At 45.0% G+C, this 25,843-nt stretch overlaps 2 protein-coding genes and 1 long non-coding RNA gene across 7 annotated transcripts in view; all 3 read right to left on the reverse strand.

The window, feature by feature from the left end:
* PAPOLA (poly(A) polymerase alpha) overlaps positions 1–202 on the reverse strand; it is a 58,887-nt gene extending 58,685 nt beyond the window's left edge. The window contains exon 1 of the mRNA XM_040641458.1: positions 11–202. Coding sequence (XP_040497392.1) covers positions 11–18 — 8 coding nt within the window. The 5' untranslated portion in view covers positions 19–202. The remainder of the gene's footprint in view (positions 1–10) is intronic.
* A 7,259-nt stretch (positions 203–7,461) lies between these two features.
* Positions 7,462–11,752, reverse strand: LOC121105208. Its single transcript, XR_005837627.1, has 2 exons — positions 11,361–11,752; positions 7,462–7,842 (listed from the first exon to the last, which is right to left on the reverse strand). It is a non-coding gene; the product is annotated as an uncharacterized LOC121105208 (long non-coding RNA).
* Positions 11,753–14,059: 2,307 nt separating this feature from the next.
* AK7 (adenylate kinase 7) overlaps positions 14,060–25,843 on the reverse strand; it is a 56,871-nt gene continuing 45,087 nt past the window's right edge. For 2 of the 5 annotated variants that reach the window (XM_008697939.2, XM_008697946.2), the window contains 4 exons: positions 22,289–22,486; positions 19,159–19,379; positions 16,026–16,184; positions 14,060–15,768 (listed from right to left, as the gene is read on the reverse strand). In XM_008697939.2, the coding sequence (XP_008696161.1) occupies positions 15,730–15,768; positions 16,026–16,184; positions 19,159–19,379; positions 22,289–22,486 (617 nt within the window). In that variant the 3' untranslated portion in view covers positions 14,060–15,729. Of the gene's footprint in view, positions 15,769–16,025; positions 16,185–19,158; positions 19,380–21,449; positions 21,803–22,288; positions 22,487–25,843 lie in introns of those variants that run through there. The other 3 variants (XM_008697957.2, XR_005837626.1, XR_570349.2) reach the window with 3 other exon arrangements.

Here is a 25,843-nt window from a genome sequence, read left to right on the forward strand (position 1 = left end):
AATCACTTACAACGGCATCGTCTCCTGCGCCGGCACCGCCCAGTCACTTCCCCCCCGCAACCGCCGCCGCTGCCGCCCTGGGCATGATCCACTGAGGCGGGAGGGAGGGGGGGGCCTGCCTCAGCCCTGGGTCCAACCCCACTCCCGCACCGCTCCCGCCGCTTTAAGCGCTTCTCCTCCTTCCCCTTCGTCCTAACATGGCGCCCGAGCGCTACCACAGCAACGTTCTAGAACTGCTGACGCCGCCACGCACGCCGTGCGCGCGCCTGCGCAAAAGCCGCCCAGCGCCGCGCAGCCTCACGGGAACGGTAGTTCGTGAGGCGGCCGACGGTCGGGCAATTTCCGCCCCAACGCCTTCGCACTTCCACGGTGGGTGTCCGGTGTCGGCTGGGAGAGGTGCGGGAGGCTCCGGGTGGCTGGCCGTTCCTCGAGCGGGGACTCTCCTGTCGCCGATGAGCACCACGCGGCACCTCACAATGCGCCGCCGCTCTCGCCCCCCGAGGTCGCGGCGGCCGCGCTTCCCCTCGAACGGCGTCCGTGGCGGCGTTCGGCGGGGACCGAGGCACCCATGTGTGCCGGGTGAGCCGCCCGAGTGCCGGGCTTAGGACGCGGCTGCTCGGGTCGGTGCCTTGTGTGGTCGCAAGTTGCTCGGCGTCTTCCTGCTGCTCTGCGAAGTGAGAGTAAGACCTGCTCCCCGGGATCCTGTCGACTGCTGCATGTGTTGGTTGATGCAGGAGTGCTTAGTACGGGCTGGTTATTGGGACTCCCCCTCTCCTGTTAGACTGAGGTCCCCCGTCTCTGGCTTTCCGCTGATTTTTCCACCAAAGTGTGTACGCAGGCGCTCAAGAAGTGTTTGTTGAATGAATATATTTGCGGGGCGGCACTGTGATGACAGCGAGTTCTGGAACACGAGCTGATTTTACTAGCAGGAACTTCCTGGTAAAGCTGCACTTAAGTAGAAGGATCGATGGCAGTAACCATTGGGATTTTAGCAAAGACTGTGTTTTGCAGCCCGATCTGTCCCTGGGGTGGGACCTAGGAGTGGACTCCCCACCCCCCAGCAAAAACTGGAGGAAGAGTGCCTGAGCCCGACTCTTAAATGCACTCCTTCCCTCTGCTAATTAGAACGCGTTCTAAAGCGTCACACAGAAGGTTTATGGAGGGGCTAGAAGGAATTAAATACGGAAGGGATGAAGTTCTAAATTATTTAAGTAGATTAATATGGACTTGTATAACCTCGAAATTTGGCAAAGGACTTAACCTGTTTTCACAGAACATCTAGTAGGACAAGCGGTCTAGGACTAAAGGCTCAGTAGGAGAAGCACAGGACCTAAACCTGCATTGTCCAGGACTATAGCCATTTGTCACATGTGACTTTTGAGCACTTGAAATGAAGCTAGTCCATTTAAGATGTACTGTAAGTGCAAAATAAGATTTCAGAGATCTTAGTAGGAATAAAAGAATGAGATACCTAACCGATGTGTTTTATATTCGTTACATGCTGAAATAGTATTTTGGATATATAAAAAAATTCATGAAAGTTAATTTCATCTGTTTCCTTTTAAAATGTGGCCACTCGAAAATGTTAAATTATACACATGGCCCTTATTTCTGTTGAACAGCGCTGATTGGGAGACTGACTTGTCCTTGAATCTCAATTCTTCTGCTTGTTCCCCTACCGTTTTGTCATCAAGGGGTTTTGGTTGGGGGCCCAGTAGCAGACCTGCCCTTAAAAGTTTGAAAATCTGAGATCCAGAGAAATCAATAAAATACATTAAGGCTGTGGTCTTAAAATTTGCTCATAAAGCTAGGCACTGATGATGTATGCTAAGAATTAAAGAATGGGGGCGCCTGGGTGGCACAGCGGTTAAGCGTCTGCCTTTGGCTCAGGGCGTTATGGGATCGAGCCCCACATCAGGCTCCTCCGCTATGAGCCTGCCTCTTCCTCTCCCACTCCCTCTGCTTGTGTTCCCTCTCTTGCTGGCTGTCTCTGTCTCTGTCGAATAAATAAATAAAATCTTTAAAAAAAAAAATTAAAGAATGGGAACTTCTTGAGCTCATGGCTGTCCTCTGCCTGGCATGTCAAAAGGCAGTGAAGGAGACAGGGTCATGAAACCTCTGTGCTTTCAGTCTCCAGCTGCTCCACAGCCTTCTCTATAATGAGGCAGCTAGATAGCACAATTAACAAATATTTATTTAGTACCTAGAATGTGCTAGATGCGGTGTTACTTGCTAAAGACAGAAGGAAGTATACTTGTTGGTGGAATCAAGGTAGACTTCCCAAGGTGACTTTAGAAATGTCCTCATAGGGCAACCTGGGTGGCTCAGTTGTTTGGGTGTCTGCCTCCACCTGAGGTTGTGATCACCGGGTCCAGGGTCCTGGGATCAAGTCCCGCATCCTGCTCAGTGGGGAGCCTGCTTCTCCCTCTCCTCCCACTCATGCTTTCTGTCACTCTCTCAGTCTCTCAAATAGATAAGTAAAATCTTAAAAAAAAAAAAAAATAGGAATGTCCTGATGTCAAATCTCTATGTCGTATACCTGAAACTAATGTAACACTGTATGTCAACTACACATCAATAAAAAAATTTTTTTAATTAAAAAAAGCTTAACAATAAAAAAAATACACTGACAGAAAAGTTAGGATTTAGTAAGGGGACAGGAGGAGAAGGGCATAAAAGGAAACAACTTTTCAAAATGAAGGAAAGTACAAATAATTTAAAGTTTATTTGGAGACAGGGGGACTTTTGAAGTAACTAGACCACAGACACATGGTGGGAATGAAGCTGCGGAGGAGTGAGGGGCAGATAATGAGGGGCCTTTGTCCAGCAGAATGTGCGCCTGCCGCGCACCGTCCCTGTGCTAAGTTGGGAGGGCGCTTTCCACTATGAAAAATGGTCAAGATCCCTGACCCAGTTAGACTACATTCTTGGGAAGCGGGGGGCAAATAATGAACCCATGAACAGACAAGGGAATTAAGAACCATGAATAAGGGGCGCCTGGGTGGCACAGCGGTTAAGCGTCTGCCTTCGGCTCAGGGCGTGATCCCGGTGTTCTGGGATCGAGCCCCACATCGGGCTCCTCCGCTATGAGCCTGCTTCTTCCTCTATGAGCCTGCTTCTTCCTCTCCCACTCCCCCTGCTTGTGTTCCCTCTCTCGCTGGCTGTCTCTATCTCTGTCGAATAAATAAATAAAATCTTTAAAAAAAAAAAAAAGAACCATGAATAAAATAAACTAGATAATAGAATTACGGGGGCAGGGGGTCCACTTTAGGTAAGGTGGTCAAACAAGGCCTCCCTTCAGAGGACTGGCCTTCGAGACCCGGAGCTGTTTAAAGATTCAGATTTTATTTTATTTTATTTTATTTTTTAATGAATGGAGGAACTGTCGAAAGTTTGACAGCAGTGATGAGATTACATTTACGTTTTCAGGAAAGATCACTCAAAGGGTAGGGAACGAATTTGAGCTGGGAGAGCTTTTGAAGCTGGAGGGTAGGTTAGCTCTTACTGTGGTTCAGGTAAGAGATGATGATGTTTGGAATAAAGAAGGGGCTGATTTCTGAGAGATTTAGGAGATGTAGTTAATCCTGAATGTGAGGAGAGGGAGAGGAAGAAGACAGGATTTCAAAGGTTCTAGGGAGGGTGGCAGAGTGGAGGGAGCTACCAGGAAACAGGAGGATAACTAACTGGGTGAGTGGATGAGGTCATGAGAGTCATTTGGTGGGTTTTTTGAAATGCCTGTGGGACCCTTAGAAATGTCTATGAGGTGACTGAAAACATGTTTCAGGAGCTGAGAAGTCAGGGCTGGAGATAGAGTTGTTTTTTTTTTAAGATTTTATTTATTTGTCAGAGAGAGAGCGCACAAGCAGGGGGAGCAGCAGGCAGAGGGAGAGGCAGGCTCCCCACTGAGCAAGGAGCCTGATGCAGGACTCGATCCCAGGACCCTTGGATCATGACCTGAAGTGCAGGCAGACACCTAACTGAGCCCCGCCCCAGGCACCCCTGGAGATAGAGATTTTAAACTCTGAAAGCAAGACTTGTATCTTGGAGTCATGTTTCAGTTCACAGAAGGAAGGGCCCTCCGTACACCTGGTAACTACAGTATAATCCAACCCAAACTTCACGAGTGCGTAATGAGCTAGGTGCTCAGGGATCACCAATGTTTAGCATCCTCTTAAGGATATAACTTGAGCCAATGAAAGGGGAGCGCGTAAGATAAAGCCAGTGACCAAAGTACTGGTTAAGACAGGATCCCTATTGTCAGCCTTGCCTTGCTCATCCTCAGAGCCCTGCCCACTCCCCCCAGCTGCTGTCCCATTCCCGCAGCCCTCACCCTACCACAGCGCCTGTGTTCTACTGACTGCGGACATGGGGGAAGACCTTTGCTACTGGTATTGCATTCAGATTGCATTTTCTACAGTACAATGTCATGAGTAGGGGGCAAGAATTCCTAAGCTGGTTCTCATAGGTCCACAGTGCATTCAAATTTAAGAAATGAACAGAAATGTTTATGAGAACAGAACCTCTTCACGTACTGAATTAGCTAGATTGTGTTTCAGTGTCATTTATGAGGTGATAATTGGAGATACTATGTTGATATGGAGATTTTTATCCCAATAATAAACTACGCTGATTCATTTGATGACTAATGATGCATACGTTTTAAAAATTTTTTTTTTTAAGATTTTATTTATTTATTTGACAGAGATAGAGACAGCCAGCGAGAGAGGGAACACAAGCAGGGGGAGTGGGAGAGGAAGAAGCAGGCTCATAGCAGAAGAGCCTGATGTGGGGCTCGATCCCATAACGCTGGGATCACGCCCTGAGCCGAAGGAGGCGCTTAACCGCTGTGCCACCCAGGCGCCCCACGTTTTAAAATTTTTTTAACCGACACAAGAGACCTAACTATAGAGAACAAACAAGGTTGATGGAGGGGAGGTGGTTGGGGGATGTGCCAAATAGGTGATGGGGATTAAGGAGGGCCCTTGTGTTGAACGCTGGGTGTTGCATGTATGTGATGAATCACTAAATTCTGCTCCTAAAACCAATATTACACTATATGTTAACTAACTAGAATTTAAATAAAAATTTGGGGAAAAAAACCTTTTTAACTAGGATTAACCAGATTTATGAATCCCTTAAGTAAAAAAAGGTAGCATAAGCACTTTCATCTAATGAGTACCCTGGAGCTATCTTTTCTTTAAATTCTTTAAATTCCCTTTAGATGTTTATTAGTTTATGTTTTAAAGAATATGTCTACTAGGGGTGTCTGGGTGGCTCGGTCGGTTAAGCGTCTGCCTTCAGCTCAGGTTATGATCTCAGGTTCCTGGGATCAAGCCCCACATCGGGCCCTCTGCTCAACGGAGAGTCTGCTTCTCCCTCTGTGCTCTCCCCCCACCTCTCAAATAAGTAAGTAAAATATTTTAAAAAGAAAAGAAAGGAATGTGTCTACTACCATTTGCACAAAAGGGAGAACTTCAATAGCATGTTGATGAGAAGTGGCTCAAACCTGTGCCTCCACTAGTCTCTGCCTTTCGGTCGGCAGCACAAAGGGCTTCCAGCTGAAGCCAAACCAGCAAGTCAGTCTCATCAATTCCTTCCTATCTTTCGCTACTCATAGACAAACCATCGTCAACTCCTGTCAGCTGCACCCCCACAATCCATCAGAAATCACCCCCTTCTTGTCCTCTGTACCACCCTGGTCTCAGCCACTGTCTTGTCTAGCTTGGGTGGTTGGGCCAGCCTCCGTGCTCTTCTCCTACTTCCATTTGTGCTTTCCTTCATTCATCCTCTGTCCAGCAGGTGGACTTTGAAAACATAACTCAGATTTTATCACGCTCTCTAACAAGACCAGTTTAATGGCTTCCCATTGCTTTTAGAATAAAACCAAATTTGAGAGTGGCTTACAGGGCCTTGGGTGACCTGGCTCTTGATTTTTCCCTCTAACCTCATCTCAAACTTTGGCCCTTCTTCCCTGTGCTTCACCCTACTGGCCTTTATTCTTTTTTTTTTTTTTTAAGATTTTATTTATTTATTTGACAGAGAGACGGCCAGCGAGAGAGGGAACACAAGCAGGGGGAGTGGGAGAGGAAGAAGCAGGCTCCCAGCGGAGGAGCCTGATGTGGGGCTCGATCCCAGAACGCCAGGATCCGAGGAGCTCCTGGGAAACTCAGTCGGTTAAGCGTCTGCCTTTGTCTCAGGTCATGATCCCAGGGTCCTGGGATCGAGCCCGACAGGGAGCCTGCTTCTCCCTTCCCCCCTGCTCGTGCTCTCTTTCTCTCTCAAATAAATAAAATCTTAAAACACAAACAAACAAAAACATGCTCAGCTCTTCGCTACCTCAGAGCCTCCATGCTTGTCCCCCTCTGCACTGCTGCCCTAGCCCTTCCCATGGCTGTTTTGTTCTCAGCCTGTCAAAGCTCAGATGTCACTGCCTCCCAGAAGCCTTCCCAGACCACCTTATCTAAACTGTTTACCTGCATTATAATCCTTATCATATAACCAGAACTGCCTCACTGATTTTTTTTTATTTATTCTGTCATCCTTACTAAAACCGACTTTGTACATAACACCTAATGTCATACCCAAAAACACTCTAAATAAAGAATTTGAATGGCATTTTGATTAATTTCAGTTTTTTTTAACATAAAAGACTAATTTTTCTTAATGGGAATTCAAATGGTATTTTTCTTTCCTGAAGTACCTCTAAGGAACTCCATGGCTATGAACAGGTCTGCATTGAACATTTTCTGGGGGTCAGGAATTTGGACATGGCTTAGCATGAAGATAGAAACCCTAACTGTATTGTTCAAACTAGTCTAAGCCCAACGCACAAAATCATGCTGGGCACGTACTGGTACTTAAGAATTAAGTTGTTTCTGATTCTTTAAAGACAACTTAGACTTGCTCAGTATTTCCATTCAATTATTTTTTCCATTCAATTATTTTCAATTCTGTAATTAATCTGGCTAAAAAAAACAAAAACAGTTGGTAATTATCTTAGCATGAGCTGCCATAACAAAATACTACAGAATTAGTGGCTTAAACAATAGAAATGTATGTCTCACAGTTCTGGAGGCTGGGAAGTCCAAGATCAAGGTGCCAGCATGGCCAGCTTCTGGTGAGGACACTCGTCCTGGCTTGTAGATGGCAGCTTTTTTACTGTGCTCCCATGGTGGGAAAGGGGAGTGAAAGAGAGGTGATGGGAGGGAGGGGAAGAAGAGGGAGAGAGAGAGAGAGAGAACAAGCTCTCTGGTGTCTCTTCTAAGGAGACTAATCCTACTGGATCATGGCCCCGCCCTTAAGACTGCACTTGACCTTAATTACTTCCTTAGAGGCCCCATCTCCAAATACAGTCACATGGAGGGGGTTAGTACTTCAACATATGAATTTTGGGACATTCAAATATTCAGTCCATAATAATGATCATCTCAGGATTTTGAACTCCTAGAAAGTAATGATGCATATTCAGTGATACTAGTTATTTAGTGCTGTGTAACAATTTGCCACAAATTTCAAACTATTTAAAACACATTTCAAAAAACAACAAAAAAAACCCACATTATCGAACATTTTCTGGGGGTCAGGAATTTGGACATGGCTTAGCTGGGTCCTCTGATTTAGGGTCTCGAACAAGGATACATTCATGGTGGGCTAGGGAGGGAGTCTCTTCTGAAGGCTCAACTGTGGAAGGACTTCCACACACGTTTGTTGGCAAGATTCAGGTCTTCAGAGCTGTTGGATTGAAGGTATCAGTGTCTTGCTGGCTGCTTGCTAAGGGCCCTCTCAGTTCTTAGCCATGTGGGTCTCTCCAACAGAGCAGCTTGCTTCATCAAAGCATGTAAGCTGAGAAGGCAAAAGATTCTGCTAGCATGATCTCATACAGTCTTAGGTACCCTAAGATTTGCTGGATTCCATTGGATAGAAGCAGATCATGGGTTCCACCCACACTCAAAGGAAAGAGAGTACGCAAAGGCATGAACACTATCAGACAGATTACTGGGGGCCATCTCAGAGTCTGCCTTCCTTCTCAACTAAACCGACTTTGTACATAACACCTAATGTGTCATACCCAAAAACACTCTAAATAAAGAATTTGAATGGCATTTTGATTAATTTCAGTTTTTTTAACATAAAAGACTAATTTTTCTTAATGGGAATTCAAATGGTATTTTTCCTTCCTGAAGTACCTCTAAGGAACTCCATGGCTATGAACAGGTCTGCATTTTAAGGAGCTCTTTTGTTTTGTTTTGTTTTTAGCTTTTTGTTTTGTTTTTAGTTTATGGTACATGGTATATTTCATTTTTTAAAGGTAGAATACCGGGGCGCCTGGGTGGCACAGCGGTTAAGCGTCTGCCTTCGGCTCAGGGCGTGATCCCGGCGTTATGGGATCGAGCCCCACATCAGGCTCCTCCGCTATGAGCCTGCTTCTTCCTCTCCCACTCCCCCTGCTTGTGTTCCCTCTCTCGCTGGCTGTCTCTATCTCTGTCAAATAAATAAATAAAATCTTTAAAAAAAATAAATAAAAAAAAAAATAAAGGTAGAATACCAGTTCCTTTTTAAAAGATTTTTTTTTTAAGATTTTATTTATTTGTCAGAAAGAGAGAAAGAGCACAAACAGGGGGAATGGCAGGCAGAGGGAGAAGAAACCTGGGATCCCAGGACCCTGGGATCGTAACCTGAGCTGAAGGCAGATGCTTAACTATCTGAGCCACCCAGGGTTCCCTTGAAAGATCATTAAAGTACAGTCATACAGTAACGTGTACAAGCATGAAGGCCTTTGTGCTTACCCCTCCATAACACTGCCTTTTGATATGTATGGATTTTTATCCTGTGCACACTCTCATGTAACTAGTACTTGAATCAAGATAGAGAAAACGTTCAGTACCCCAGCAGACTCCCTCCCAGTGAATAACCTTCTGTCATTACCACCACCACCACCACTGCCATATAACCCCTATTTTGACCTCTATCACTATGGACTAGTTATATCTCTTTTTTCAACTTCATACACATGGAATCATACACTATGCACCCTTGTATGTAACTTCTTTCACTCAACAGTATGTCTGTAAGACTTTGTTGAGGGAGTGACAGTTCATTTTCACTGCTGTGTACTATTCTGTACTTTCACCATAACTTTCTCCTATTGTAAATATCACAGTATATCTTTCTCCTATTGATGGACATTTGGGGTTTTTCCCAGTTCGGGGCTTTTATGAGTAATGTTGCTTAAATAGTCTTGTACATGCCTTTTTGTAGACATAAACACTCATCCCTCTAGTGTATATAGTGGAATTGCTGGATCATGTGTATACCCATACTTAGCTTTAGTAAGTACTCCCAAAGGTTTTCGCAGGGATAGTACCAATCTGTAGTCCCACCAGCAATATATGTGTGTTCCAGTTGCTCCACGTCCTCCCCAGCACTTGATGTCAACTGTCCCATTTAATTTCAGCCATCTGCCAGCATCATGCTGGAATTCCCCTACGTCTTCATTTGCATTTCTCTGATGATTACTGCCTTTGAGCACTTGTTAATATGCTGACTGTTCATTTGGATATCCTCTTTTATGAAGTGGTTTCTCAAGTCTTCTTCCTATTTTTAAATTGGATTGTCAATAAAAAAAATTTAAAAATTGGGATTGTCAGTCTTACTGACTTGAAGGAATTTTTAGCATGTTCTGAGTACAAGTCCTCTGTCATTTACCTACTTCATATCTGTGCATATCTCTGTACATCCATCATAAATATCTTCCCAATTCTGAAGCTTGGCTTTTTACTCTTTGTAAAAGATATTTATTTAAGTAATCTCTACATGCAACATGGGGCTCAAACTCATGAACCCAGGATCAAGAGTCACACGCTCTTTGGACTGAGCCAGTCAGGTGTCCTGGCTTTTTTTTTTTTTTAAGATTTTATTTATGTATTTCTTTATTTATTTGAGAGAGAAAGAAAGAGAGACAGCATGAGCTGGGGGGAGGGGAAGAGGGAGAGGAATAAGCAGACTCCCCGCTGAGCAGGGTACCCAATGCAAGGCTCAATTCGAGGACTCCGGGATCATGACCCAGGCTGAAGGCAGATGCTTCACCAACTGAGGCACCCAAGTGCCCCCTGACTTTTTACTCTTTTAATGTTACCCTGAGAAATCTTTGCCCATCCCTGGGTTATGAAGAATTCCTCTTACTTTTTACTCTATTCTAGAAGCTTTATTGTTTTGACTTTCCTCTTTAAGTCTGCGATCCATTTTAAAATAATTTTGTGTATAGTGTGAGTTAGAGGTCAAGCGTTTGGGTTTTTTGGGTTTGGGGGGGTTTTGGGAGGATTGGTTTTTTGGTTGTTTTAATGTATGACTCTCCAGCGTGACCTGCACCATTTATTGAAAAAACCATACTTTCCCCCATTGAACTGCAAAGGTGAATTTGTTGTAAATCAGGTGATTTATTAATGTGTAGATCTGTTTCTGGACTCCTTATTTTCCATTGATCTTAATTACTGTGGCTTTATAATAAGTCTTGCTGTCTGGAGAGTGAAGTCGTTCAGGTTTGTTGTTGTTCCTTAAGATTATCCTAGGTTCTTCTGCATTACCATATACATTTCTGAATCAGATGATCACTTCCCACCAAAAAAAGGGGAGAAAGGAAACACTGGAATTTTGATTAGGATTGCATTGACTCTACAGATCATTACTTGGGGGAAAGAATTGAATTATTAACAATATTGAGCTTTACAAGCCATTAATATAGTTTATCCCTCCATTTCATTTTTAATTACTATCAGCAGTGCTTTATAATTTTCATTTTTTTAAAAGATTTTATTTATTTATTTGACAGAGAGAGAGACAGCCAGCGAGAGAGGGAACACAAGCAGGGGGAGTGGGAGAGGAAGAAGCAGGCTCATAGCAGAGGAGCCTGATGTGGGGCTCGATCCCAGAACGCCGGGATCACGCCCTGACCCAAAGGCAGACGCTTAATGACTGAGCCACCCAGGCGCCCCGCTTTATAATTTTCCATGTAGAGGTTTTACACATCTTTTTTAGACTGTAGCTAGGTATTTTATTATAAATGAAACCAGCTCTTTTAAGTAATATAAGAATATATCTATCCAAACTATAGTATATATAATATGTCCATCCAAATTATAGTTCTATAGAGGGATGCTTAGCAGTGACAAGCTGACCTGCTTAGATGTTAGGGGGAAATTGCCTTCAGAGACCTTAATTCTAAAGTGACAATGAGTCAAACCAGAAAAATGAAAAGTCACCTTAAAGAGAGTGCCTCCTAACCTAAGACCTGGAAGAATGAATATATCAATATCTCTGAAGAGAAGAATGTGTCAAGGGAAGTCATGGAGGTAAAAACTCACTGCGCATCCAAATGTCTAGGCAAGTGCACCTTGTGAGGAAGAACCAGACCACAGGACAGGTATGCTGGGGGTGGAGACATCAAGCTAGTGGAAGACAATGCCTTGTCCCGGTTTTACATTCCCCAAGCACTTGTGATCATCCGCTACTCAGATAACCTGCTTCGAGGGAGAGAATGTGCTGGTGAAATGGGTGCAAGTATCCTCCCACTCAACAATTATGTGTCTCATTGTAAGTCCAATCCGTACTCTCTCTTCTCGCCTGGTCTCCTAGGAGATTGGTTAAGACAAGCCAGCATCTCAGGGTCCTGCCTGAACTAAGACATGGCTGAGATCACTCGTCTTAACTTGCATGGCTGAGGGCTAGACACTATAGTGAATTCGCCAAAATCAGTGCCACTCAGTGAAGCCTCTTAGTGATCCTCAGAGTTACTCAAGTATCCCATCACGGCCTATGGAAATGTGTGTTATGGACTTCGTCAAAGGACTGGAGATCTGAATTAGTTATATACAAAATAAGTATATAACAAAATTTCAGCTAAATAGCTTTCATTCACTAATATTTATTACATCTCTACCATGTGCTGTGTACCCTTTTCATCTGTAGAGATACAGAAAAAAGCAAAATCCCCACCTCTGGGGAGCTTATACGTTAGTGGGGGAAACAATAAACACATAGGCTTATAAAATGATGTCCGTGCAAGCAGAGAAGAGGAACAGAGTGGGATGTCATCAAGAGGATGATCTGAGGAGGCCCCTCTGAGGACATGATATTTGATCCAAACCAAGGATGAAGTGGGAGTGAGCCACAGGCATATGTGTGGGCTGAGGATTCCAGGCAAAGGCCCCAAAGCAGACTGCACTTGGCAACGAAGAGCGAAGTGAGGGGGCAGTGAGGTCATGAGGGGTCAGACTATATTGGGCCTCATTGGCGAGGTCAGGACTTTGCCTTCCATCCTACATGAGATGGCAAGACCTTGGAGGGCTTTGAGGGGATCTGACATCTGTTTGAAAAAGATCCCCCTGCTGATATGTTGAGAGCAGTCACAGGAAGGAGCAGCCCAGGGACAGGTGACAGCAGCAATCCAGGTGGGAGATGGTGATATCTTGGGCCAGGACAGTAGTGTTGGAGGGGTGAGAAGCAGGCAAACTGGGCATATGTTGCAAAAGTTGGGCCAGTATGCTGCACAGGTGCACTGAATATGGATAAGGAAAAAAAGAGTCAAAGGTGACACCAGGTTTGGGGCCTGAGCAGCCGGAAGGATGGAACTGCCAATCCCTGAGATGGGGGCCTGGGGGAGGAGCAGTAGAGGGGAGAGGTGAGTGTGATTAGGAATTGGATTGGCCATGCTTTAGACATTCAGGTGGAGGGAAGACAGGGTTTCAAGGAGGAAATGATAAAACGCTCACAGAGGTCAAGCAAGATGAGGACCAAGGCTTCACAGCTGGATTTGGAGGTCACTGGTAACCTTGATCTAAAGAGGAACAGGATATTGGGGCCATGGCTGGAGGAGGATGCAGAGGTCTAGGAAGGTTTTTGCATTTTAATCCATTTTTGTCTTGTTTTGTTTTGAAGCGTAGCAGCTAGTATATTAAGTTGGAAGCAAAGGGCGATGATCCAGAAGAGGAGGAGAAATGGAGGCTATGAGAGAGAAGAGACAGACCTAGGAGCAGTATCTGATGATGCGAGATGGGATGGCATCCGGGGCACAAGTCAGGAGTTGGTCTGAGATGGGAGCACAGAAGGGAAACAGAGCTAGCTCGCAGTAGGACAGAATGGCTCTTTGATTGCTTGGGTTTTCTCAGTGAACTAAGAAGCAAGGTCATGAAATGAAACCATTGTGAAGGCATGAAAGGTAACTATTATAAAGGCTAATGCCTTCAAACTTGAATATGTGTTTTCTTTATTTACTTAGTGTTTTTGATTAAAGTATACAGGGTCAACAGCAGTGCAGGGAAGCAAAAGAAAAAATAGGTAAATTGGATGTCATCAAAATTAAGAGCTTTTTTGCATTCAAGGGCACCCATCAAGACAGTGAAAAGACAAGCCACAGAATAGGGGAAAATATATGCAAATCATAGATCTGATCAGGGTCTTACATGCAGAACATATAAAAAAAACTCTTAGAGTTCAATAGCTAAAAGACAAACAACCCAAACACAAAGTGAACAAAGGACTTGAATGTCCATTTCTGCAACGAAGATATACAAACGGCCAGCAAGCATGTGAAAACGTGCTTAGTCACAGTATGACACCACTTCAGACCCATTAGCATCACCGGTGCGTGCACCCACGCGCGTGCGCACACACACAGCAACAAGCGTTAGTAAGGATGCAGAGAAATTGGAATCCTCATGCTTTGCTGGCGGGAGTGGAAAATGGTGCAGCTACAGCAGAGACGTGTGGCGGATCCTCACCAAGTTACACATGGAATTACCATGTGATAGCAACTCCACTCCTAGGTATGCACCCCCCCTAAAATTGTCACCAGCTGTTCAAATAAGAACTTGTACACAAATGTTCATAGCAGCAGTATCCCCAAAATCTAGAAGGGGGAAACTACCCAAATTGTCCATCAGCGAATGAATGGTTAAACAGCACGTGCTGCGTCTGCCACAAGAAGGAGTGAAGCCCCGATACACGCTGCAGCATGACCCTTGAAAACATGCCAGTGAAAGAAGACACGAAAGGCCACAGATTGTGCAATTCTGTTTATGTAAACATCCAGAAGAAACAAATCCGAAGAGACAGGAAGCAGATTAGTGGTTGCCAGGAGCTGGGTTGAAGGGGTAGTGCAGGGGACAGGATTTCCGTCTGGGTGATGGAAAAGTTCTACAACTAGGTAGTGGTGATGAGTATCCAACCCTGTGTGAACCAGACTGACGCCATCTTGGGCAAATGCGGTCCGCTGACATGCTAACAACTCTGTGACCCAGAGCCTTCTAGAGGTCAGTCCTTCCCTCACATTCTTTCCCGTTGTTTAACCACGCCCTTAAGTGCACCCTTAGGGCAGAAGGTCCTTGATCTGCCCTGGAAATAGGACTATGAGGCACACCTATTCTTTCTGTTACTGTTGTTTTAACGGGGGAGGGGGCAGAGAGAGAAGCTTGAGCAGGTTCCACGCCCAGCGCAGAGCCAGACGTGGAGCTCAGCCTCACCACCCTGAGATCATGACCCGAACCGAAATCAAAAGTCAGATGCTCAATGGACTGAGCCACCCAGGCGCCCGGACACACACCTATTCTCCCATTGGGTGGACTCCCAACCCCTAGGGTATAAAAGCAGCTTTTATGGGGGGTGGGTTTTTGGGGATCTACTACTGGTCTTGGGGCTACCCTGAAACACACTTCTGTCCATAAGTCTCCTTCATAAACCGTTTCTTGTTAAGCTGGACTTGTCAGCCTTTTTCTTTGGTCTTCCTGCTTCCTCAGCCGTCGGAGGTCCTTTTGCACGCACCTCCCCTTCATGGCACAGACGCGCGGGCGCTTAATGCCACTGACTGTACGCTTTAACATGGTCACGGTGGTTAAATGTTATGTTGCATGCATTTTACCATAATAATAATATAAAAAAACCAGTGCAGTTATATTCAGATTTAACATTACTTGAAGAGATGAAATAGAAATAATGCATTTCTCACTCATGGTAATTTCTCATTCAGTATAATTCTGGAAATGATGGGATTTTTCGAGCTGGAAAAGACTATAGGAATTGATTGCTTATGCCTATATTGTAAAGTTTGTTGAACATATTCAGCAACTTTTAATCATCACAATTATTAGGATTATTCTTTCTGTTATGGGATTTTTTCTACCAAGAGGTTTACAGTTCTTTCTCTGACTCGTTGCTTAAGATACTGACCCTGAACTCAAAAATGGAAACCAATGACTGACTCAGTGTGAGTCAACAAAGCATAAACCATTTTCATTTCTTTCTGACACCATTGGTATTGGGGCAATAGCAAACTGTGTAAAGTCATTAGCCTACATGTTCCAATAATATATAGTCTGATTTTCTTCATGTGATAAATTACTGTAAATCCGAGTGTGCAGAACACTTGGCTCAGAACGAGATATTAGATCAGTGTTTGTCCCATGAACTATGCACATACTTTATCACCTTACCTTTCAAATAAAGTTCTTTAATGAAGTCAAGCATTGCCATCAGCTTTTTAGAATATTCTACTTAATAAAGTATTTGCAAAAAAAAATTTATAAAGTATTAAAAAATAATAAACTATTTGCTTATGGGGGAAAACAAAGAATTTTCCAAAAACTGGAAAAACATTTTTTTTCCAAGCAAAATTTCAAATTACAATGTTAACTTCATCTCTAACTCTACAAAGGTATATCACACACGATCTTTAAAGGTTCACTGCATTTCGGGATTGTTCTTGAAGAGATACTCTGCCTATAATTGAAAGAAAGAAAAAAAGACAAGTCAGTTTAGAAGACACTACTACCACTAGCGTGGACAATTGAAAAATAAAAGCACATAAATCTTTCCTTTCAAATGAATAAGAAAATCTCACTATAAACTGTGAAGGTTTTAGAGGCTATTTCCCAAATAACCAGACACACAATTTCTCTATCTCAACTAGCTTTCTGTTTAGATTCAGGATCTTTTGTTTTCAAATTGATATTAAAAAAAAAAAAAAACCCTCTTACCAGAAAATCAACAGGATCATCTGGTCTGACCTTACAACACTCATTCAGACCCTGCATCAGTGTTGGCATAACGTGGGTCATTAAATAGTTTCTCAGGGGAACAGACTGGGCCTCTAGTAATTCTCTTTCTTCTCTTTTCACTTCCTCTAGTCGTTTATTCTACAAATAGAACATTTGGGGGTTGGGGTAAACAGACAGAAAGGGGAGTACACTTTCACCTGATTTACCCCAGAGTGCACTGGAACCGGATACCACTGTACATGGTCACCACGTGATGATAAAGATGGCATTTCAAACAGCAGAGAAAAGATGTAAATGATGTTATAACAATGGCTTAGTAATCTAGAAATTAATAAACTGGATCTCAAACTCACTTCTTTTTTGTCGTTGTTAAGATTTTCTTTATTTGAGAGCAAGCAGGAGAATTAGTGAGAGAGAGAAAGAAAGAAATGAACACAAGCAGGGGGAAAGGCAGAGGGAGAAGGAGAAGCAGCTCCCCGTTGAGCAAGGAGCCTGACGATCCCAGAAGACTGGGATCATGACCTGAGCCGAAGGCAGACACTTAACCGGCTGAGCCACCCGGGTGCCCCCAAGCTCGCTTCTTAACTCAAGATAATTTCTAGCTGCCCAGATGAAGAAAGTAAGAGTGGGAGGGTGGGAAGGAAGGAATGAGGGAAAGAATCAAATCATGGAAGTGCTAATAGAAAGTCTAGAAGGTATTCATCTGGTGGACCAGCGTTATTCCTTGCTCAGCATATGGTCCCTCCTCTCCTGGGAAAAGTAATTCCAGATTTCCTTTGAGAAATCTCCCTTCTTAAACCGGGTGGTTTAGGTGGGACTTAAGCCCATCAGCCCAGCCCAGCTCCCAGCTGTGGATGTTAGTAAAGGATACGCACATCAGGTAGAACCAAGGATGATGCCAGTGTGGAGGGCCAAGCAGAGAGAGGGACCCCAGGTCCTTGGCGACACCGTCTGAGCCACTGTATCAAGACTTGCCTGAAGCCAGCCCTACCCCCCTGGACTTTGATGTGAATCCATAAGTTTTCTTTATTTCTAAGCCATTTTGAGTTTGCTTTTCTGTCACATGTGAGATAAAGAGTCCTAACACATTATTTGTTCGAAAGGAGTCTTTCCCAGCAAGACAGCAAACCCAGAAATCAACAGGGGACACGGATTGATGGATTTGATTACATACAACCATAAAACTTCTATATGTCCAGAAGAGACACCATAAATGCTGTCAAAAGATAAATGATGTGTCGAGAAAAACTGTTTGCAACAGATTATAAAAAGCCAGGCTATGACGAGACGCACACAATTTGCCAGGCACTGACCGCACGCTTCTGCACACACTGACTCATCAAGCTAGTCACTGCATGAAGCAGGTACGATCAGCATCCTCCTTCTACAGATGGAGAAACGGGGACACAGAGGGCAATTTGCACAGAGCCACAAGCCTACAAGGAGAAGGAGCGAGACTTGGACTCTAGCAGCACAGCTTGGGAGACCCTTGTCTCCTGAGGCCATTCGTGTTTCTATGACTACACTACGTTATCAGGAGCTGTTCTTGCAAAATACTAAGGAAAGGACACACCGCCCAAACACAAGCAGAGAAAGCATGCAACGTAAGAAATGCCAAGGAACGTAGGAAGAGTTGTTACATGCCTGACCTGAGAGATGAACATTAACGCAGTGGGATGGGGTTTTGTTTATCAGGTTGATATTTTGTGAGCAACACTGAAAAAGCAGGGTGGGAAGAAGTGTAGGCAAAGCCACTGGTAGACAAGGTGTGAGCTGCTTTACCCTTGCTAGAAGGTAGTTTTGAAATATGTATCAAAAATTAAACCACGTGTAGTCTGACCTAACAAAATTCGGGAATTCATGCTAAGGAGATAATCAGGAACCCAAAGATGTGTGCATAAGGACATCCTTCGTCTCCCCCTTCCTTCCACAAATATTTGTTGAGTGTCTGTTACGTGCCAAGCACTGTCCTTGGCATTGGAAACGTGGTAGTGAACAACATAGACAAAAATCCTTGTCCTCATGTGATTTAAATTCTGTGCAGAGAAAAGACAATAAACAAGATAAATATATAACATATATAGTCCAGGAGAATAAATGCAAAGAGGGAAACTGAGAAGTATAAAAGGGATATGACATGCAGGGGGGAGTGGCAGGGGTTGGCATCTTAAATACGGTGTGCAGGAAAGGCTTCCTTGGAAAGATGACTTTTTAGGAAAGCCTCAAAGCCAGTGAGGAAGTTAGTTGCAAGGATGGGTGTGTTGTTTAAATGCATCCCGCCAGAACCTTGAGGGCCCCCATAATAGTTTGGACTTTGGTCTCATGGTGATGGAAGCCTGTGAAGAGTTCCAACAGGAATTTGCCCTGGTGGCTCTGTCTGTTAGAAGGACCGCCTGGGGGCGCCTGGGTGGTGCAGTCCGTAAGCGTCTGCCTTTGGCTCAGGGCGTGATCCTGGCGTTCTGGGGTCGAGCCCCACATCAGGCTCCTCCGCTATGAGCCTGCTTCTTCCCCTCCCACTCCCCCTGCTTGTGTTCCCTCTCTAGCTGGCTGTCTCTCTCCCTGTCAAATAAATAAATAAAATCTTAAAAAAAAAAAAAAAAAAGAAGGACCACCCGGCGGCAGCAGGGGAACAGGCTGGAGAGGGAAAGGAGCCCAGTGGGGAGACAAGCGAGGAGGCGCCGTAATTCCAGCGAGAAACTCTGACCCGGATCAGAAGTGAGGCACTGTGGGGGGATCGGAGTATGATTTTCGGAAGACTCTGTGATTTGGGGGAATTGAGAGGGTGAAGGAGGCTGACCGCCCAGGTGAGATGGGGAAATGCGGGAAAATCAGAGGATATCCCAAGGTTGGCACGGAGCACCATGGGACCCTGTTACAAGGATCTGGATTATCAATACTCTTGGCGACAGCTAGTTACTATTATTGTGATTATTTCTCCCAAGCAAAAGACCAAGGGCACCTTTTAGGAAATGGTCATATGACAACACAAACAAACAAAAAACGTGCTTGGGTATTTCCATGACATTTCTCTAGGAGCAGGGTGGGAAGTGCAGCTGACTTAAGTGGCTTGGCTCCCCCCCACCCCCCAAGACCCACACACACGCTCACTCACCCACTCCTCCCAGCGAGCGATCTTCTCGGCCAACTCCACAGCCTCCTTGTGCTCCCGTTCTGCTTCCTCCATCGCCTCCTTGGCCAGCCGCTCCTCCGCAGCCCTCCGCTCCTCTTCTGCCTTTTCTTCGTCCGTTAAACCGTAATTTCGAGGCTCCCCAATCTCTTTGATGAGCTGTTTGATGGCAAGCCTGTTCTGAGGGTCTTCAAGTTTTCCTACATCTTTAAATACCAGGAGAGAGGAAGGAGAGCAGCACACGCTTACGTTCTGCAACACACTCTGAGACCGCATTCGGGAAAATTCTTTGTTCCTATCGACGTGCCATGGCATGTTATGGAAATGACCACATTGGGCTTTGCGTGGCCAGCATGGCTCAGAATTTCTTGTCTCACTGGCAAATAGCGCCGTGCCTGGGAGTCCCGGGGCTGGGAGGAAGACTGGGGTTCAGTCTTTGAGCTCTTGACAGTGTTGATTTTGAGTGGGGGTGGGGGAGGAAGGGTTGGATCCCCTCAAAAAAAAAAAAAAAATAGAAAAGAAAAAGAAAAAAGAAAAAATCTCCATGCCTGGAAGCATCCAAGCAGAGACAGATGCTTCTGTGGGGGTTCCCACAGGAGGAAGTCCTGCAATTGTTGAAAGCCAGACAGGATTTCCCCGATTTCTTTTTTTTCTTTTTCTGTTTCTGAGACTCAATGATTCTGGGATACATTTTCAATTCATAAGGAAAACAAACCATTTCAGTTAGCCTACTTGAAGAGGGAAAAGTCCACATTCCAGAATATCTGACTAATGTTAACATCAAGACCAAAAAAATAAATAAATAAAACAAAAACAAAAACAAACCCCAAACAAACAAACAAACAAACAAAACCCCAGCAGCTTCTTGGTAAACAGCGGGTTTCTCCACAGTCACTCAACAGTAAATTCTACATCACCCTCTTGGGTTTGCTTGGAAGGTGCCCCCATGGAAGGGTGTGCAGGGAATGATTTGGGTTATCAGCACCTCAGAACTTCCTAGGGGGGAGGACTTTCTTCTCACTCCGCCCCGAGGCACAAACACACACGGCCATGCCCCCTCCCTCTGTTCAGACAGTATGACCTTGACCCAGACTAAAGGCACCTCCAGCTTCTGCATGGGAAGAGGGGAAGAACTGGGTCAGTGTATCACTGGTAGGAGGAAGCAAGATCTCCAAAAGCAAAATAAAACAAAACTCGTATATTCTACTTGTTGCCTGCACTCTGACATTTCAGTGTATTTCTCCCGATTTCTCTAACAGAGTAATTACAACTCGATGTGCTTGAGGCTGCTCTGAAACACTTTTGAAGAGATTCACTTTTGGAGAATAGTACCGCCCAAACCAGTACTTCTGCCCTGACCCTGGGACAGGGGAACTGCTGACTGGGGGCGCGAACCTGCCCCAACCTCGACCTTGGATTTGCCCTTTTAGGGAGGTGTTATTAGGGTGGAAAGTCTAGCTCTGGGCTTGGTTCCCAGGGTAATGTGGAAACTCCCGGGTTGTGGGGCCCCCAGTTCACCACGTGGGTGATGGGGGAGAGACGCTGGTCCAAAGAGCCAGAAAGAAAGAGACTCCAAGGGAGAGGAGTCTGGAGGTGCAGAGAGAGAATTCAGGTGCCAGCCCCAGGCCGGTCTGCATTCCTAACCTTGACATCCTCCTCCACACCCACCCTAAGGTCCACTTCTCCCTTCTCTTTTACGTCATCTCCTGCTTGTCAGGGTGGAGATGAGGCCAAATGTGACGGGCACAGAATGAGACAGGAACGCAATGACCACTCATCCATCCCTCCCCCTCATTTCTGTTCTTCTCAACATTTCTCCCCGGAGCTCTCTTGATTTTTCCATAAATAACTTTTTGAGCTTTACTGAAAAGATGGCAATCACTGTTCTTCTGCAATTTGTTCACCATTCTCTCCCAGTTCTCTACTCAAATAGGGTGAGCTACTTTCCGTATTAGTAGATTCAAATCCTAAGGCTTTACATGGAAAGCCTGTGTCCACTGCGCACAATGTCCAGATGAGGACAAAACCCATTTGCTTCCGCGGGTGCCAGATTGTGTAGATTTATAAATTGCGTTATCTTTTTATTGCTTAATAGCACGCCACGTTATGCCTTAGTAATAATAAAATTAGTTACCACTTCTTGAACTTCCCAGTGTGCCAGACACTTCCTGTCTCTTATCTCTGCACTTGGAACAACTCTATGAGCCAGGGATTATTTCCCCATTTCACAGATGAGAACACGGAAACAGAACCAGCCCTGAAATCAGCTCTCCTACCTCATGCGGACATCCTTCCTTGGCGCTACACCTTCCAGTACTCCAGGGTCCAAATGCTGTCCCATCTGGCTCTTGAGGGCAAGGAGAGACCCTGAGAGATTCCCCCCCAGGGGTTAGCCTGGCCACTAAGCTTCCACCAGGCCAGGGGGTTCTCACCAAAACCAGGGGAGGAAGAAATGTCAAGCTCCAGGAAGCCAGAAAGGAAGTTCAGCAGTTCACCAAAGCCGAAGGGAGTAGAAACACCTATGACAGCTGAGATTTGGAGCCAGGAACAATGACGGCCACCGTGAGGTTGATGACAGAGCCTATTTCCTGAGTGCCTGCTGGGTGCTAAGATCTGAGTTCAGTGTTTACTGGAAACAGAGAGGAATGCAATGAAGAACAATTTGCTTTCTGAGTGGGGGGGGGTGTCAGATGGCTGGTCTAAAGGCCAGGAGGGGCTCCGTGAAGAACACCAGTGCCCTGCAATGCTACGGGGACAAAACGTTGTCCCCAAGGCAGCTGGCACAAAGCAGCCAGCAGCAAATATGCGTATCTTTGATGTGTCCTTTAAAAACAATGTCAGTTTGGTATTCGATTTCATAAGACAGCCATATGTTTTCATATAACAATACCCAACACGCACTCCCCCCCCCCACAAAATCCTCAAGTAGAAGGACTCCCCAGGAGGAATGCCTTGTTTATCCTGTGACCTCCTGGTCCTGGGGACGTAGCTCTGCTTCCCTGCCCCTACCCCCAGCCCCATGACAGATATGCACCACGGGTGCGGGGGGTGGGGGGTGTCCTGACACTTGGCAATGGGTCTTCACATTCACCTTAGTCTTGAGGTCATTTCATACCAATATGTATCGGGTGGATTTCAATCTCATCGAAATAGTTGATGACAGTCTCATCTTCAGTATTGAGGTCCCGGTAGTTGCTCAGAGACCGGAGGAAGCGGTCCTGGCTGTAGTGGGTCCCCGCTACGATGCTCTCAGGAAGGTTCATCACCCGTTCCTTCAGGAACTCATCCGAGGCATCCAGCACACAAACGAACTCTGGGGAGAAAGAGAGGCTCCAACTTAACCCAAGGATGAAGGGGCTAACTAGCAGGTGCTGGTGGCCAGGCCAGTGCTTAACTCGAAATGTCCGGTTACCAGCCTGGACCTCATGACAAACTGGCCTTATTGCTGCCTCTCACCGAGGATACATACATACAAATCACTGACGTTTCCAGACAGCACCCTGTGAGGCCCAACCAGCGCGTATTTTGTGAGATCTGTTATTTTTCTATTTTTCCCTTTCTTTCCTTCCTTCCCTCCTCTGAAAAAAAAGCAGCAGAAATTGGAAATAACAGATCTCTAATGACAAAAAAAGAGCAAATCTAATACCAAATAGCAAACAGTAGCAAATCTCATCATCGAATAAAAACACATCCGACAACGAAAAGCAGCAGAAATCGGAATTAGCGCATTTCTGATGAACTTGTGCCATCAAGGCCTCCCAGTCAACCCCCACCCCGCCTCTTTCCCAGCACCGCATCTCAGGCTCCCAAGGAGACTAGCGGCTGAGAGAACTGTGGCCAATTTGGCAAATTAATAAAAACAAGGACTTCTCTTGGGATTTTAATTTCCCAAGAAGCCAGCTCTCTTCTCACTTAATGTAATTGGCTAGGAAGCATCTGCCTTCCATCCAGCACAGCGCTTATCTGATGTTTGACACGGGGATCAGATTAATGATGGGGATCATTTCACCCACCTGTGATTTTCTTTTAAACTATGAAAGCAGCTGTTTCTCCAGCCTCTAGTGTAAGTTCAGTGGATATTTGTTGAGTGAATGAATGATTAAAGTGCACATCAGTGAAACAGACTCTCTAGGTGAGTTACTATTCTCAGAGGTTCTTAACACGGTCAGAGTACATGGGCGCCCAAATCATTAACCAGGTGTACTGCAAATAACCTGCTACCTGTAAGAGTCTGGCAAAGCATGGAAACAGTTTAATTTTTATCCTAAAATTGTGTTGGTTCCCTGCAGGCTAAATCCGGCCCATCATCTGATTTTGTAAATCGAGTTTTATTGGGACATTTAAAGATTAATTAATTAAATCGCATTGGTTTGCCATGTAATAATGCCGTTTTCACGTAAATGCATTCTAATAAGATTTCTTGAGTGAGTGAGAAAAGTAAGTGTACAGAGCAGAGCCCAGAGCAGAGTGTGCCTACGGGGCAAGCGGACACCCGCTGAATACCAACTGCTTCATGCGTTAACAGTGAAAATAAAGGCTGGGGACAGAGCTCGTGGAGCAAGATCCAAAAAATTCATAACCACAGTCGGCTGCTGCCACTATCATGACGTATTTTAATTGAGTTTAGATGTTCATCTGTGATCATTTGATTTTCATGAGTGGCTATATTTTGAAAAGGAGAGGAGACAGCTGGACCTCCAAATGCTGGTATACTACTTAAATTGAAATTCTGTCAATAAATTCACTGAAATTTGAATCTAGTTAAGCTCCATGACGTCAGGCATCTAGAAGAAAAGTTAATAAATCTGTTAGTAATCTAAGAATTTTAAAATGCGATGCTGTATTTTTTTTCCCCAGTGATTGGGAGAAGGAAGATTCCAGTTAATGAAACACCACGAACAGTGAGTGATGGACTTGGCTTCCAACTTTCAACAATTTTAGCATGATGAAATATATTTCCCACTGGATGATTTTTTTTTTTTTAAGTAAGCTCTACATCCAAGGTAGGGCTTGAACCCATGACCCCAAGATCAAGAGCTTCATGCTCTACCGACTGAGCCCGCCAGGTGCCCCCAGGTGATATTTTTAAAAGTCCTTTCTCCCTTATGATTCAGAGAGAACTTTAGGATTTTGCAGTACCTTGAGATAATTATTCAGAACATCTCCTGTCCTGGGGAGCCTGGGTGGCTCAGTCGGTTGAGCGTCCAACTTTTGATTTCGGCTCAGGTTATGATCTCAAGATTGTGAGATCGAGCCCCATGCTGGACTTCCAGCTCAGCTTGGAGTCTGCTTGGGATTCTCTCTCTCCCTTTCTCTCTGCCCCTCCCCCCACCCACATGCTCTCTCGTTCTCAAATAAATAAATAAATCTTAAAAAAAAAAAAAAGGAACATCTACTGTCCTTGTACTGGCTAACTACGGACAGCAAGTAATAGATTTCTGCTTGGTAAGATTGTCTATAAGAAGGAGGTCACTGTGTTTGGCTATCTGGAGTCGTATGAAAATCTGTGGTTTCTTTTTTTTTTTTTTAAGATTGATTTATTTATTTGAAGGGGGGCAGAGGGAGAGGGAGAGAGCGAATCTCAAGCAGAATCCCCGCTGAGCCGGACACAGCACTTGATCTCACAACCCATGAGATCATGACCTGAGCCAAAATCATGAGTTGGATGCCTAACCAAGTGAGCCACCCAGGTGCCCCTGAAAATCTGTGTTTTAAAACATTTTTTCCATAGTCATCATTTTTTAAGTAGGCTCCACGTCTGATGCGGGGATCGAACTCATGACCCTGAGATCAAGAGTGGCGTGTTCTACCGAGTCAGCCAGGAGCCCCAAGCAGGTATGACTTTAAACTTGTCTGCTTCAACCACGAGATCTGAACAGCACTGAAGCGGGTGCAGGCTAGCAGCGGTTGTGAAGTGCAGTGATTTACCAAGCGGCGATAACAGCGCCTATGACTGGGTCACCATACATTCAAATGTGTTATCACTCCAATCAAGCATGGAGACTTGTGTTAGTCAGATTTATTATTTTCTGTATCTTACGATGTTTTGAACATCTCAGGGGGACATTACAGACCTGGAGAGAGCCTGCCTCTTTCAGAACTGGCTAATTCCTAAAGATGGTCAACAGCTTACTCAGGAGCATGGCCCTCATATGCAAGGCGACCACCTCCTTTTACAAATCTCACGCACCAAGCCAGTATTTCCCCTGCCTTAAATCATCCCAGAGCCAGGTACCAGGGAACTAGAGAGCAAAACCCACTGGGACTGGCTTAAACTAGCCAATCCTCTAAAAAAAAAAAGCTATTTACTCAGTCCTGCCTTGCCTTTCCCAGAGAAGCCCCAGTTAAGGCAATGGCCTAGCCTTCCCCTTGCTGCTTCCTGCCTCTTGACCAAGCCTAGCACACTTCCCCACTCCACCCAGCATGGTGCGGCACACCCCCTGCTCTGGGGACCCTTCTTTCAATGGCATTAGCTTCTCCTATCCTCACTCAGCCACCTCCCTGTATTAAAAATCCCCTGGGGTACAAATGAGACAATCCTCTCATTTCTTTCAGGAAGACAGAAAATAATGACAATTTCCAGAAAGAGGATAATTTACTAAGAACAGACTAAACACTCCAAACAGATGACATGTTCGACCCGTTTGGACCACGTCCAACAGAGTTAGGG

Source organism: Ursus maritimus, unplaced genomic scaffold, assembly GCF_017311325.1.
Source record: "Ursus maritimus isolate PB19 unplaced genomic scaffold, ASM1731132v1 scaffold_25, whole genome shotgun sequence".
Lineage (NCBI taxonomy): Eukaryota > Metazoa > Chordata > Mammalia > Carnivora > Ursidae > Ursus > Ursus maritimus.